Below are 14,367 nucleotides of genomic sequence, written 5' to 3'. Positions count from 1 at the left end.
CAGCCACGTTTCCTTTGTCCCATGTCGGGCCCAGCCGGAAACACCTAGAACCAGAAAACTAGGCAGATAAGACCGCTTGCTTAACTCTGCCTCTGGCCTGGAACCTCAGCCTCCGGTCTGGGGTGGAGGCGTTGTTGATACTGTGCCTGGCAAAGGGTCTTTGGGTGCCCCTAGCATGTCCACCAAGGTGCCGGCTAAGGGACAGGTGGACCCGTGCTCACCCCAGAATGTGTGTACTCTCCCGTGGACCCCAGCCCCCGGGCCAGCTGTGTGTATCCTTCCTCGATTGGAGTGGTGCTGGCACATTGACCATCTCCAAACTGCTTAATATTGTGTCCCCAGGGCAGGATTTGGTGGGGGGGGGGTGGTCTCCAGTCCCCATGCTGGGCCAGCCTTTGGACACAGGCATGGAGACGGGTGAGAACGCACACTTCGGCTGCTCCTGGCCAGTGCTGGGGAAGCACTTCAGGGTGAGGGTTGGGGAGACTGCAGTGTGAGGTCCAGGAAGCCCGAAAGAGCTTTGCGCAGCCAGCAGCGACCAGACGGAGCTCCTGCGGCCAAGGAGGGGCGGGTACAAACAGCCCAGCGGGCCCTGCCTGGCCCACCTGAACACAGGCTAAGGCGGTAGGTGCGGGGCTACACCCTGAACCCTGCAGCAGCTGGCATTGCCACAGCCCCCGCCCCAGGCAGACCAGGATGGACCTCAGAGCCCTGGGGCTGTGGGCGGGCTCTGCAGGCAGGTGCCCGGCTTCTCCACACAGCTCGATGGGCACGTGGAGGAGGGAGAGTCCCAGCCCTTCCCCCCGGGCACCCTCCGGGGGTGACGTCCCTTGCCGGGACAAGATGTGAGCTTTCCCTTGCTTTTCATTGCAGAGGAGCAGGGACGTGGCGTCTCTCCGGCTGCACGCTGCCCGCCAGGGTGCCCGCTGCCGTCCCCAGCGCCCGCGACGCACCACCTACTGAGGCGGCCCCAGCGGCCTCTGACCGGCCTCCCAGCCACGCAGGCCACCACTGGCCACGAGGGCAGGTGGGTGTGAGGTGCCCAGGGCGAGGCCGAGCAGGGCTGGATGAGGAGGATGGGAGCAGATGCCCACCCTGGGCGCTGACCACATAGGGCCACGATCAGCCAACCGAGGGGTGAATAAATGGAAGGCAGGAAGATCATTTTCTTTAAACACACACATAGAGAACATGAATCACACGTATGTCTCTGCCCAAGTGCCCACGCCTTGAAGAGGCTCCTGGGTGCAGCGAGACCCCCGCAGCACATCCCCCTTCCCTGCCAGGCACCGGGCCCCTGTGTGGATGCTCTGAGCCGTCTGGGCTCCTGCGGCACGGGGTCCAGAACAGGCAGCATTTAGAAAGCCAGCCTAGCTGACAACGGCCAGAGCCACTTTGTAAAAATGACCAGGTTGTCTGTTGAAAAAGTGAGTTCGGAGCCAGCAGTCGGACCCCTGCCCCTCGTAGAACGAGACCCCAGTTCTTTGAAGACATTCCTTCCAAGGTGGTTCCTCCCATACGCAGGTTTATTTCAGACCTTCAGAGGTGGAGGGGAGGTTTGTCCCCCAGACACTCGGCGAGGGGTGGTCTGGGGCGCCTTGGTGGAGGGGGGGCGGGACAGGGTGCAGCCAGCCACGTGCAGGGGGTGGTTCTCTCCCAAGACGGTGCCGCTCTGGCCCTGATCCCAGTCGTGTTGTCTCTGAAGCGTGGCTTTCTAGGTCCCTGAGCTCAGCGGTGGGCACCGGGCTGCTCTGGGGTCAGCAGGCTGGGGCCCCGGTGCAGACGGCTTGCAACCTCGCGGCTTGGCTCTACCACAGACCTGCTTTGGAATGACACGGTTCCCACCCCACCAGCCCCTCGAGACACACGGAGGGCCCCACCCAAGCCAGTCCTGTTTGTGAAATAAACACGAGCCTTGAAGTCTCTGTCCGGTTCCCTCAGCCCTGCTGGCCTCCTTGGCTCAGACACTCGTTTCTGGGGTGTGAACGACCTCCCCGTTTTTCTCAGGCTCTGCTTTCAGGAAGTGCTCCACCTCTCGAGAGTCCACCCTCACGTCCGCGGGCGGCTTGTGGCGCTCCTCCTCCTCCGCGGCCGCCTCGGGCCTCTTCCTGATGCAGAAGAAGTTGCCCAGCAGCAGCACGAGGGAGGAGGCCACCACCTCGGCCCCTGCGAGGACAAACACGTACTGGTAGACGTGCGTCGCGTCCAGGAGCTTGCCTACAAAGGGGCGACAGCGTCAGCGTCAGCCTGGGCTGAAGGTCACCCCCACGGTCACCAGCTACCTGGGCACCTTTGTGCTGTTGGGAACAGCCCAGGGGCACCCTGCCCCGGCTTCTCCTCCCCGCCAGGGGCCGCAGACCAAGAGGCTTGGAGGAGGGTTTGGAGCAGTGCGGGTGCAGGTTCAGGGTGAGTGCCTCATCTGAGGCGCCCGGAGGTGTGTGGCCATACTGCCTGTCCGCTGCCACCGGGGAGGCCTCTTCACCTGTGGCCTTCACAGGAACTGCCTAGGCCCCAGAAGGACCCCCAGGCACTCACGGGGTCCTGTGGGTGCGGGCCTACAGAGTCAGCCTGGGAGACCCCTAGGCCCACACCATTTAAAATCACACCCCAGGACCTTCTCAGCCTTTGCAAAGAAGAGTAAAAGCTCAAAGTAACGAAAGCTGACCCCCCCAGCTGGGCTCTGAGCTGGCCTGCCCGCAGGGAGAGCACCACCCTCAGGATTCGGCACGTGCCTGCCCTTGGTCCAGGCCCGTGGCCCCCTCTGTGGTGGACCAGGCAGGTCCCCAGGAGGTAGGCATGGCCAGCATTCGCTCCTGACACCTCTTGGGTCTGTGCTGGAATACGGGTGGCCTGCCCACCTGGGCAGGTGTCCCTGCAACTAAGAGTCCTCCCGTGATGGGCCCCACCCCAGGAAGGCTGTGCCCCACCACTCACCGCCCGACGGGGGTCCAATGAGCACGGCAATGGCCTCCAGCAGCAGCACGAGGCCGATGGCACTGGAGAACTTCTGGGTGCCAACAATCGCCATGAGCACCTCGAACTGCAGGGCCCCCACCATGCCGTAGGAGATGCCAAAGAAGATGCAGAAGACCACCAGGCCACCGTAGTCGCTGGCCGTGGACCCCGTGAGGTCTGTGAAGCCGTTGAAGAACATGGAGAAGCTGAAGAGGTAGACGGAGTACGGCCGCACCTTCTTAAGCCCTGTGATGAAGCCCGCGGTGGGCCGGGCGAAAATGTCAATGAAGCCCAGCACGGTGAGCAGGAAGGCAGCCTGGGTGTCGGGTACACCCAGGTCCTTGGCATAGCTCACCACGAACACGGGGGGCACGAAGAGCCCCAGCACCATGATGGAGGCGGCCACGGCGTAGATGACGAAGCCACGATCCCGGAAGACGCTCAGGTCCAGCAGCCGCCGGGCTGGCCGCTGGGTCTCGGGCCCCGAGCCCAGCCGGGGCGCCTCCAGCGGCCTCATGAGCGCGGCACACACGCAGCAGTTGAGCAGGAGGCCCCCCAGGATGAGGAAGCCGCCCCGCCAGCCGTAGTGGTCCTGCAGCAGCTGCCCCAGGGGGGACAGGGCGCACAGGAACACGGGGCTGCCCGCGGCCGCCAGCCCGTTGGCCACGGGGCGCCGCTTGTTGAAGTAGCGGTTGAGCATGATGAGGGAGGGCTGGAAGTTGAGCGCCAAGCCCAAGCCTGCGGGAGGGGATGGCGGGGAAGGCGTCAGCTCTGCCTTCCTGGCGCCGTGTCCCAGTCCCCCTTTTGCCCAGACACAGGCTCCGGCCTGAACAGTCGTATGAAGGGTCTGTGGGTGTCCGTACGAGGGGCCCGGTATGCATTCAGAGCCCCTGTCACCAGCCAACATGCTGGGAGAGACAGACGGGGGGTCGAGGGACAGACTGGCGCCGGGGGTGGGAGGCCACCCACAGCCGCCCCTTCCCGAGAGGCCCCCCGCACTGCCCGCTATCCGGCCACTGAGGGCTGAGCGCGCCGTGGCCTGCGCTGCTCCCTGCCGGGCCCCACTCACCGGTGATGACCCCAGTGGTGAGGTAGAGCTGGATGATGCTTCTGCAGAAGGACGCAGCCACCATGCCCAGGGACGCCAGGAGGCCACCGGCGAGCATGACGGGCCGGCAGCCGAAGCGGTTCACGCACACGCTGCAGAGCGGGCCTGGGGGTGGGGGGCACAGAGCTGGGCCCAAACTCTCCCTCCCTGGTGCCCCCCCCCACAGCTCAGCAGACACGCCAGGTGTCCAGGATTCGAGTCACACCCAGACACCCTCCCAGGAGAAGCACGGCCACTCTCCTCTGTGTGGTCCGTTTAGGCATCAAGACCCAAGTGTCCGTAAAGGACAGTTCCAGAGCCTCGTCCTCCGAGACTACGTACGGCTGTGCAGGTACAGCCTGTCGTCGGACAAGGTCCTACAAAGACTTGGCCTGTGCTAGCTCCGCCCCGTGGGGAGCCTCAGCTCTGGGGCCCCCTGGGCCCTGCCCTCCTCCCGCCCCCAGGCCTTCCTGCCCGTGCGGCCCGTGGTGAGCTCCCGAGGTGAACGCCAGGCGTGACAGCCCCTCACCTGTCCCATACAGCATGGCCAGCAGGATGGAGGAGATCCAGGCCGTGTCACTGTAGCCGATCCCAAACTCACGCATGAGCTCCTTGAAGAAGACGCTGACTGCCTTGGGGAAGGCGTAGGAGAAGCCCGTGACGACGAAGCAGCCTAAGAGGACGGCCCAGCCCCAGCCCCCGTCGGGGGCCTTGATGCCGGTGGGGCCCTCGTCGACCACGGCGCCGCCCATGGCCAGGACTGGTTGTGCGTCCCTGAGGAAGGAAGGTCCCTGAGGACGGAAGGCGAGCCGCTAGTCTGGCTGGGCCAGCCCCTCGCTACCTCGGAGCCCCGGCTCCGCCTCAGGCCCTCACCTGGGCCTCACCTGCACTTGGCGCCGCCGGGCAGGAGGGTCTGGGCTGAGTGGCAGCTGCTGCCGTGCTCCCTCCCCCGCTCAGGCCTGGCCCGCTCCCACCCAGCTGCCTCTAAAGGGCAGTGGCTTTTTTGGGCTCAGCAAGGTCTCAAGTTTCCTCCTGAGGAGGACAGACCCCAGCAGGGAAGTCAGCCCAGCGCCCAGCGCGTCCTCCGGCCTGACCCTGTGCGGGTGGCAGCCCGCACCGCCCCCCCCCCCCGCAGGCAGGCAGGTGGCCCCTGAGACCTAATCTAGGTGTAGCCAGCCGTGCCCCCCACCCCGGGGAACGGGGCTCCCAAGTGAGAGCCCGACCTAGAGGGGCTGATCTCCCAGGCTTTGCTTGCAGGCGGGAGTGGGGGTCGCCGGTGGAGGCCGTCAGGCAGCAGCCCCCAGTCCGTGTCCCCAGGCCCACGGATGCCCCCCACTGCTCACTGTGCTGGTGCCGACTCCCGCCACCCAGTAATTCTCCGAGGCTATTCCAGGAGAGGCTGGGGGCCTCTGCCCAAGGAGGGGGAGATCCCAGGGCGGCCAGCAGGCCTGAAGGGAGGGAAACGTGGGCAGGGGTGCGGCTTCCATGCGGCCCCCTGGAGCAAACCACCTGCGCCTCCCTCTCCAACCCACCACTTAGCCGCGTCAAGGTACAGGAACTAACTGGATGGGCCACCCGTCCAGCTGGAGACCCCTGTCTCCACCCGACCCAGAAGTGAGGCTGCTGGCTTCGTCCGTCCCCCCCCCGCTCACCGGACAGAGGCTGATCCCCGGGGAGAGCGCCTCCTCCGTGCAGGTGCTGCAGCCCGCGCCTCTCCTGCCAGCGGCCAAAGACCAGCTCTGGGGGGAAGACGCCCCGAGGGGCCGTTTGCCAGTTGCGTGGTGTAAACGCCCCACCTACACTGATGCCCAGGAGCGACCCAACCAGACCTCACAGCCTCTTTTCCAGCCACCTCGCTCCGCCCCCTGCCTCTTTCTCGCCTCGTCCTTGACCTTGCAGAGCCCCCTGGGGGGCCCATTTCTGTGTGCGAGGCATACGCGGAACCCGGGTCAGGACTTTGGAGTGAGGACAAGGGCCTCTGTGCCTGGCCTGTGTGAGCACAGGGTCAGGTTGGCCGGGAGGGAGGAGAAGGCATGTGGAGAGTAACCCCCTCCCTGCCTCCGGCCCGCCCCCACCCCCAGCCTCGGGGCCACAGACGCCGTGCCCCCTGGGACCCTGATTCAGTGGTCTCGGGGGCATCCACACTCTGATCCAGAGGTGTGGCCTGTGTCAGGGGGGTGTTTCTCCAGGACTCTCTGGGTGATTCCCAGCAGTGGCTGCTGGTTGAGAGCGCCACCGTTAGATGACCAGACCCCCAGGAGCCAGCTGGCCACAGGCTGATGACGGGGCTGACACAGGCCACTGGAGCAGAACACAGCCCGGCCCCCGCTCCGGGCTGGGCCAGAGGTCCGCTCCAGTGCCTGCCCTGGCTGCCCGCTGGGCCAGGCCTCGCTGACCCCAACACCGCTTCTGGGAAACCCAAGAGAACCCGTCTCCTCCCTGGGCTCCCGGACCCTGTGCCCTGTAGGCCCACCCGCCCTGCCCCGAGTGCTCAGAAGGCTCCTGGGCCTAAGAGCCAGCCGCAGGGTGTCCCCCAGGCTAAGGGGGGGCCTGGGGCGCCCAGGACACAGAGGCTGCAGGTCTGCCCACAGGCCCGTGGCCTGGCACAGCACCCCCAGCTGGCCCCTTGCGCTTCTCAGGCATACCTGGAACCTGGGACGGGCCTCTGCCAGGATCGCCTGGCCCCGGCCCTGGGTTCCCGCCCCCAGATCCCCTCCACAGACCTTGGGTCACCCGCTGAGGACGGGATGGAGGGGCGAACGCATCCCACGGCCGAAACCCCGAGCCCCGGATATTCCTCGTCCTCCTCAGCCCTAAGCTTAAAAGATCCCTGCAGTACACGCAGCAGGGAAACTTAATTAAAAAAAACAAAAAATACGTTTCAGGAATGTGCTTCGACGTAATGACACCGTTTAAGGCAGAAAGCACAAACCTGAGCCCCAGGACAAAGGAGCTTGGTGGCGGTCGCGGGCCCAGGGGGCTGGCCATCCCCAGCATCCGGGCTTGTTTGGGGTTGTGAGCTTATGGACGTTCATTGATGTTTAAAACTAAACCAAGTGGGCCACTCAAAGGCCAAAGAGGGAAGTGTGTCTGGCACCAAAAATTAGGAGCAGCTCAAGTCTGTAAACCCAGAGTCACAGAACCTGGGGCCTCCCTCTGAGACTTCGGCTGAACCAGCCTCACGTGGCACTCGGCAGAGGAACGCAGGCCGCGGCCTCCGATGCCCTGTTCTCTGCTTAGCTGCCCCCCACCAGGGCTGGGCCTCCCTGGAGGTTCCCGTGGTCCTCAGGAGACACGGGGCATCCCCTGAACTAGCATCTAGGAGGGTGATGGGGCAGGGGTGCCAAGGCCTAGCGGCCGGGAGGGTACAGCGTGCTTCAAGACCTGTGTGGGCCAGGTGGCTGCCACGGGAGGTTCACGTGGGGAGTGTGGCCGTCTCTCCCACCCGTCCCTAGAGGCCCCAGCGACTTCAGACACTTTCCTCCCGGCTACCCCCCAGCCTAGCGTGCCAGCCACACTAGAACGACCCTCTACCCATTGCCCACAGCAGCCAGGCCTCAAAGTGAGGTTTCTCAGCAAGGCCTCAGTTATGCTGGTGGGGGTGGGGGTGGGCAAGCAGGGAAGGGAATTGGGGCCTCGGTTTGGAGCGAAACCTCGGGTTTCGCTCAGGAGGGCTTTGCAACTGTAAGGCCCCCAGGTAGAGAAGGGGCTGGGATTTCCAAGAGCAAAATGGCCTTGTCAACCCAGCTTGCCTCCGGGGAGGGTCTGGAGGAGTGGCCTCCTTGGGGACTGGTGGGGGACCCTCACTGCAACGTGCCAGAGAGGCAGTGCCGGCACATCTATGGGCACACACCAGCCAGCTGGCCTTGTGATGACATTTACCCTCCCGGGGAAGCATGTGAACCACGTCCCCAGCCCATAAATAACCCGCCCTCTGGACCTCAGAAAGCTGATCTCCCCCGTGGGGCGTGTGTGCCCGCTCTTGGGTCAGGTGAGGCTCCAGGAGCTGCCCCTCCAGTTCCCGAAAAGGTCCCACTGCCCCAGGCAGCTGGGAGTGAGCTGAGGAAGGCCCAGAGAAAAGTGTGCGTGGGGGTACTCAGTCCGTTCAGCAGACCACACATCTGAGCTCCCAAATCCAGGCCTTCTGCCAGCTTCTCCCTCAGGGGTCCACTGGCTGGCTGTGTTCAGGGGTCAGGACTCCAGACCCCGGCCCCTGACCAGCCTGGCAGCCTGCCAGGTGTGTGCTCCACTCACCTGGGCACCCCCACCGGGAGGACTAGGGCCGAGCTCCCACAAACAGCCTGGCCTCGACCACCCCCACAGCTCGGCTTCACCCACTTGCAGAACGCCTCCTGCTGACCCGTTGCAGCCGCAGACCCACGGCTGTCCCCAGGGCGCCCGGCCACCTTCCCCCCGGGCCTCTGCTGGTGGGCCTCGCACCCACCTCGGATCCTGGGTCTCTGGCCCGTCAGCTTCCAGGGCACGCCATGTCCCCTAGGTTCACTGTGGCGGCTTCGACTCTAGAGCCCGTAGGTTCACCTTCTGGGGAGATTGGCCAGTTAACTACCCAGACTTCCGGGCCCCAGAGACCAGCTCCAGGCGGGCGGGGCAGGAGAGGAGCCATCGCATTCCCTCCTGCGCTCTTGCACCAGGAGGCCTGGGACCCACGCCTGGGCACCAAAGAGACCGCCCCGTGCGGCTTGCCCCTGGCTTCAGTGGAGCCCCAGGGTCCCTGGAGCAGGGGGGTGGTTGACAGAAGAGGGTGATGCCTCCAGGAGGAGGGAGAGCCTCCCAGGTTCCCTTCTCTTCCTTTCCCCGGGGTCCCTGTTGTGTAAACAGGTAACAGCGTATCTAGATGCGCCCAGAAGGCAACACTGGTTTGGGTGCTTGTCCCCCTCCCAGGGCCGATACGGGACCCCAGATGCCCGCCCCCACCCTGCCCCCACCTGCGTGCAGAGCTGTTGACTGGAGGGAAGTGCCTGGGGCTTTTTCTGGGGATGTGGGCCATGAGCACGGGGTGAAGGTCTGCCCCAGGCAAGCTCAGCCAGCCTGTGCCCTGCACCCCACATCCGCTGACCACAGCCCCCCCCCCAAGGCATGTCGGGTGCCCCCAGAGCTCTCAGGTGGGTTCACATCTTGCAGAGGCCACTGGAGTGAAAACACACTGCCCTAGGGCCAGTCGCTCTCCAGCGCCGTGCCTCGTGTGACCAGGAGGGGGCTGTGGGCAGGTGGCCCTGTGTGCGGTTTGGGGCTCACCCTGTCAGAGCCCCCTCATCCAGAAGGCCCAGAGTGGCGGCTGGAGCAGGTTGAAAGCAACCCTCTCGAGGCCTGGACCCTGCCTGGCCTGGGAGTGGTGGGACTGCCCATCACATGGCCATCTTGTCCCACTGCTCAACTCCCTGCAACCCCTCCCCCCAAGCCAGGGCCCTAAGGCCAAGGCCAAGAAGGGCTCTCGGCACCAGTAACCTCGGCAACCGGGAGGGGCCCCTCCCCCCCGCCACCCGACTGGGCCTGGTGGCAGGTGGGGGTCGGCCGACCTTGGTGGGGCTAGGCGGTCACCAGCAGGGTGGAGACAGGGAGGGGTGCGGGAAGGGAGCGAGCCCCGCCTCGCCACCCCGCCGGCTCGGCCGGCCGACGGACGTGGGGGACGTGACCGCGCCAAGGGAGGAGCCGCCGCCGTATTGCCTGGAGTAGGCGCCCTCCCCGTCTGCTAGTCCGCTACCGTATAGACCAGCGCCGGGCCGCCGGGGCAGGGGGCCCCAGAACGCGGTGCGGAAGGAGATCCCGCGGCTCCCCGGGGCGGGGCCGACTTCGTTTGGCCTCGGCTGGGGCCCGGCCGTGTGTGCGCAGTTCCGGCTGTGAACTCCCGTCTCCTGAAGGCCGCCCCGCCCCACCCATTTCACAGACGGGGACTGAGGCCCGGAGGCCCGTCCTTGCCTGCGCGCCCGGGAGGGTCCCCAGGCCCCTCCACTCCGGGCCCACGTTGGTCCTGGCTCGGTGCGCCCCAGGCCTGACCCAGAGGTGCCTGCGATGGGCCGACTGCTCTGGGAGGCAGTCTCCCGGGCCTGGGCCCTGGGGCGCCCTGCCGGACCCACCCTGAGCAAAGGGGCCCCGCACAGACGGCAGCACCAGCTCCCTGGCCACCGCCCTGAAGGGCACAGACTCGCTTTTGTTGCTGCCCCTCCAAACAGGTCGCAGCCGAGTCAGAGCCAGGTTCCTCCTGGGTGTCAGGCCCTGCCCAAGGTCACAGCACGCCGTTACGAAGTCTGTCCCGGGGGCAGGCCTCCCGTTGCCCACCTCAGGCCCTGTCCATACCACAGGCCTCTGGGCAGGAAGGTTCCACCGCACCTGAGCCTCTTCTGGGCGCAGACCTCCTACCATGGGACACACCGCCAGCCACAGAGGCCCAGTCCACCCTCGACGACTCGCTCCCGTGTCTGTCTCCCTCTCACACCCAAGCGTGCGCTTCTGGACGCGCAGCTCAGGGCCTCTGGCATGGAAAAGCGCCCCAGCCACTGGGTTGCCTCTTTGTCCCTCACCTAGAGGCCGGGCACCCCCAGTGGCCATGACCTGCTGCTCCCCTTCTACTCACAGCCCCGCCGTCCACTGGCCTGGTCCAGCATCCAGGCGTGTAGTCAACCCACTTTTCAGACAAACAAACTGAGGCCCCCGCTGGTTCTCCCAGGGGGTAGGGGTCTGGGAGGCAGTGGGGCGAACCAGGGAGTCCAGCCTGACTCTCAGAGCGGGGCCCCCTACCTTTCTGCCCTGGGCCTGGGCTGGGAGCCGTCGCCCGAGGTCGGGTGCGAGCAGGCGAGTGTTTGGGCGCGGCGAGAGGCGGGAGGAGGTGAGGCAGGAGCCCGCGGGGCCACGGCACCACCCCGGCCCGGCGCCGAGCCCGGAGCGCACGTGCTCCCCGCGCCCTCGGGAGGGGCCCCTGGCCGGCGGCAGCCACACCAGGTGCCGCCCGCCGCCGCGGCCCGAGTCTTCGCACCCGCGACCCCGCTCGGCCGCCCCGCGCACCCGCCTCGGGCCGGAGCCCAGCCCCCGAGGGCAGCCCGCCGCAGGGACACGCAGGGGGCCGCTCCGAGGGCGCGGCGGGGGCGCGGCTGGCTCCCCGGGGGCCCCCGGAGGGGAGGGGGCGGGGGCGCCGGCCCGGCGGAGGGTCCGGGGACCAGGCGCGCCCCGCCAGCATCCGCGCCGCGCCTACCTGCCGCCGCTCGGCCGCCGCGCGCCTCCGGCTGCCCGGCCGGGGGGACTCCGCTCCGGCCGCTCGCGCCGCACGTCCCCCGCGCGTCACCGCCGCCTGGCGCCGCCCCTGCCGCCCCGCCCGGACCCCGCGCCGCGCGGGAGGGGCGCCCCAGCTCCCGACGGCACCCGAGCTGCGCCGCGCGGAGGGGGCCTCCTCGACACCCCCCCCCCCGCCCCCCGGGCGGACCGCGGCCGGGAGGCAGATGCGCCTTCTCGCCCGGCCGGTCCTGCTCTCTCTGAGCCCGCGGGCCGGCCCCCAGGTGTCGCCCCCCACCCCGGGGCGGCACCCCTGACCCTGTGCGGCTCCCCCCTCGCTGCTCAGCCCCGGGGCGCGCAGGCCTCCCTCCCCAGGCCCCGCTGGGATCTCCGCCCCGCCCAAAACTCCGCTTCTTCCCGGGCGGGGGAGCGGGCCGCGCCCCCCGCGCTGCCTGGGGCACCGCCGACCTGGCACTCAGTCTCCCCGAACTTCCGCTTCCCGGGTGGCTCCGCGCCCCTCCCCTCGGACGCCGGGTGGGACCGCCGGGGTGCAACGCGGGTCCCGCCGCCTCCGTGGCCGCGGCCGCCCCGTGTGGACGGCGGGTCCCGGCTGCACCAAGGAAGGTGCTTCAAGGCCCCCTTGTTCTTAGCTGTCACTTGGGGAGCGCTGAAGCTTGAGGGGGGCCACCCAGCCGACTCTGAAAGGACACTTCAGGTCTCCTGGGACCGGGGGAGGCTGAGGCACCGGCGACTGGGCTCCACGGGGATGGAGGGCGGAGTGGAGGTGCCCCTCGCCCCCCGGAGGCCTTGCTGTGGTGGCTGATGGCCGAGTCCTCCATGCCGCCGCCCCTTCTGAGATGCCACGGCCACCAAGGCCTCCTGCTTTCTCTTCTGGGTGCTGTGAGACCCCTCCCCGCCGCCCTCTGTGGAGAGGACCCTGGCACTCAAAGAGGCTGGGCTGGATCTGGCCCCCAACCCTTTCTTAGGGCCCCACCACCCTCACCCCAAGATGCTAAAGAAACCTCCGCGTAAGCATGCACACGTAGGGAGAAGGTGAGCAGAGCTCAAGCCTCCAGCGCTGGCGCGAGGTCCGAGGCCTCCCTCCCAGATGAAGCCTGGGTCCTGGGTGACCCTAGGGGCACTCGGGGCGGGGGGAGGGGATCCCCATCTCACAATCCAGCCCCGCCTCAGGTGGCACCTCCATTCACCTGCACCTGCCGATGCTCAACTCACAGGCTGGAGGAGGAGGTACCTAGTGTGGGGGTGGGGCTGCAGAAAGGGGTCCCCCTCACCTGGTCGGGCGCCAGGCGGTGGGGCACCGTCTTCCCGGCCTCGGCCTCAGCTTATTTAGACACACACCTGCCCAGCGCGGGGTCCTTACCGCCACCCAGATGTCCCCCAGTATTCCTGGGACCTAGGGGCTGGCTTCCCCCACCCTGGGGACTGAAGATTCCTCCTGGGTGGGAACTGTGCAGCCCTCAGCCCCTGACCCCCACCCCCTGCCCCCACCCCAAGACTGAAGAGCTCCGAGTGGCCGGGGCCTCGCTGCCTTCTCCCAGCCTCCCTAAGTCCAGAGCTGAATTTTCTTTGAACTCCAAGACCTGGGAGGACCCCACACCTCCCCCGGCGATCAGAGGGAGTGCCTGGGATTCCGCCCTTTCTTCCCCCCCCACCCCCTTCGAGGGAAGGGGCCCCAAAGACCCAGCGGGGCCCAGCTGGGTTTTAGCTACGAAGGAGAGCTGGGCCATCAGCCAGGGACACCATGGCTCCACAGGAGCCTTCCAGAGCGGACAGTTCCCCAGGCTCAGAGCCCCTCATGCACGGTCTTCTGTGGGTGTGTGACCTGGGGCCAGCTTGGCTGCCCCCCCAGAGCCGAGGTGGGCACAGGGGGCCAGCTCCTCAGTCACCAGCTTTCTAGCCCCGCCACCGCCCCCCGCAGAGCATTCCGAGGCTGGGAGTAGGTGGTAGAGTGAAGGAAGGGTGACAGAGTGATGACCGCTGGTGGGGCGGAGGGGTAGATGGTTCTGGGGGGGGGGGGTGCCTGGGTGGCTGACAACCAGAGGAAGGGGAAAGAAGTCTCTCCCCAGCACTTCTTCTGGAGCAGTCCTGCAGGGGAGGGCCAGGAGCCCACAGACAGGAACTCCTCGGCCCCACCTCTGAGGACTCCGACGTTCTCTTAACAGGGAGCCTCTCAGCTTCCAAACGCTTAGCATCGGGGTGCCCAGCACTGGGAGGGGCTCAAGTAGCCAGGCTCCATTCTGCACACAGCCCCACGGGGCACCTTCAGGTTTGGCTCTGAGCCTCCCTACCCTGAATCCCCCTCTAGATGCTTCATTCCACTTGAATGGTGCCCTGTGCACGGCAGGGAAGGGGCAGCTGCAATTCCGAGGTGCAGGGGAGGGGCAGAGAAGGCCAAGGGCACCCACCCCGGACCTGGCTCCCCTGCCTGTTCTCCTTCAGCTGCCCTGGGTCAGCCCAACGAATCAGTCTGCCCTTTTCCGGAAGGAAGGGAGCAAAGGACTCCTTGGTGAGGGGGATTCACGGGACTGCCTCTGCCTGGTGCTGGGGGAGGGGTATTCCTGGTGGCCTCATCTGTTCCCGGCCCTGCCCCCCCCCCCCGCCCCGTGGTCCACCACCCCGCCCAGTCCTCTGCGCCATCTTTCGTGAGAGCTGCTCTGTCAGGAGACGGACATGGAAGATGGGTGTCTGCTCAGCCATTTGCCTCACGCCCCAACTCCTTTTCCCTGTGTGTCCAGAGGATGGAAGACGGGCCCGGCGACTGTCTCCAGACATGACCTTGGAAGCCCAGGAGCTCCTGCCCTGGGCCCGACCCAGGGCGCCGCTGATGGAGTCACGCAGGGTCCCCCATTCTCAAACCCTAGGAACTGACCACTGGAGTCCAGACCATGCCACCTGCCTCCTGGACGGGATCAGGGCCAGGACAGGCCAGGTCAGCTGAAGAACGCCAGGCCTTGTGACAGATGTCCAGGCAGAGCCACGGTCTCCTGCCCTCCCTGGGGACATGGCCGCACAGCTGTCACAGCGCAGGTTCACCCCCACTCTACACCTGCCCTGTTCCAGGGTGGGCAAGGCCAGCGGGG

General features: G+C 66.9%; 2 protein-coding genes across 10 annotated transcripts in view; one reads left to right on the top strand and one right to left on the bottom strand.

The window, feature by feature from the left end:
- The window catches only part of CSNK1D (casein kinase 1 delta), a 32,069-nt gene extending 30,144 nt beyond the window's left edge, over window positions 1–1,925 (top strand). For both annotated transcript variants that reach the window (XM_039226410.1, XM_039226413.1), the window contains exons 9-10: window positions 874–1,027; window positions 1,706–1,925. In XM_039226410.1, coding sequence (XP_039082341.1) covers window positions 874–963 — 90 coding nt within the window. In that variant the 3' untranslated portion in view covers window positions 964–1,027; window positions 1,706–1,925. The remainder of the gene's footprint in view (window positions 1–873; window positions 1,028–1,705) is intronic.
- On the bottom strand, window positions 1,157–11,332 carry SLC16A3 (solute carrier family 16 member 3). 8 transcript variants are annotated; one of them, XM_039226402.1, is made up of 7 exons: window positions 11,250–11,332; window positions 8,487–8,584; window positions 5,695–5,781; window positions 4,572–4,833; window positions 4,025–4,168; window positions 2,935–3,693; window positions 1,157–2,217 (listed from the first exon to the last, which is right to left on the bottom strand). In XM_039226402.1, the coding sequence occupies exons 4-7, from the start codon at window positions 4,792–4,794 to the stop codon at window positions 1,961–1,963; spliced, it is 1,383 nt and encodes a 460-aa protein (XP_039082333.1). In that variant the 5' UTR covers window positions 4,795–4,833; window positions 5,695–5,781; window positions 8,487–8,584; window positions 11,250–11,332; the 3' UTR covers window positions 1,157–1,960. The 8 variants fall into 8 exon arrangements, with proteins under 8 accessions (XP_039082333.1, XP_039082336.1, XP_039082334.1 ...); XM_039226405.1 differs by having other exon boundaries at window positions 8,487–8,581; window positions 11,250–11,306; XM_039226403.1 differs by lacking the exon at window positions 11,250–11,332 and adding an exon at window positions 10,799–10,945.
- Between the last annotated feature and the right edge of the window lie 3,035 nt (window positions 11,333–14,367).

The sequence above is a fragment of the Hyaena hyaena genome, unplaced genomic scaffold (assembly GCF_003009895.1).
Source record: "Hyaena hyaena isolate Hyena2069 unplaced genomic scaffold, ASM300989v1 scaffold_21, whole genome shotgun sequence".
Taxonomy (NCBI): Eukaryota; Metazoa; Chordata; class Mammalia; order Carnivora; family Hyaenidae; genus Hyaena; species Hyaena hyaena.
Note: the sequence above shows the minus strand (reverse complement) of the source record. Positions and strands in the feature narration are given on the sequence as shown.

Coding starts and splice junctions, on each gene's coding strand:
- SLC16A3 (XM_039226402.1), bottom strand. CDS start 4,794: ATGGGCGGCGCCGTGGTCGACGAGGGCCCCACCGGCATCAAGGCCCCC. Junction 4,169..4,571: donor GGCCATGCTGTATGGGACAG/GTGAGGGGCTGT, acceptor CCCCACCCCCAG/GCCCGCTCTGCAGCGTGTGC. Junction 3,694..4,024: donor CACCACTGGGGTCATCACCG/GTGAGTGGGGCC, acceptor CCCCTCCCGCAG/GCTTGGGCTTGGCGCTCAAC.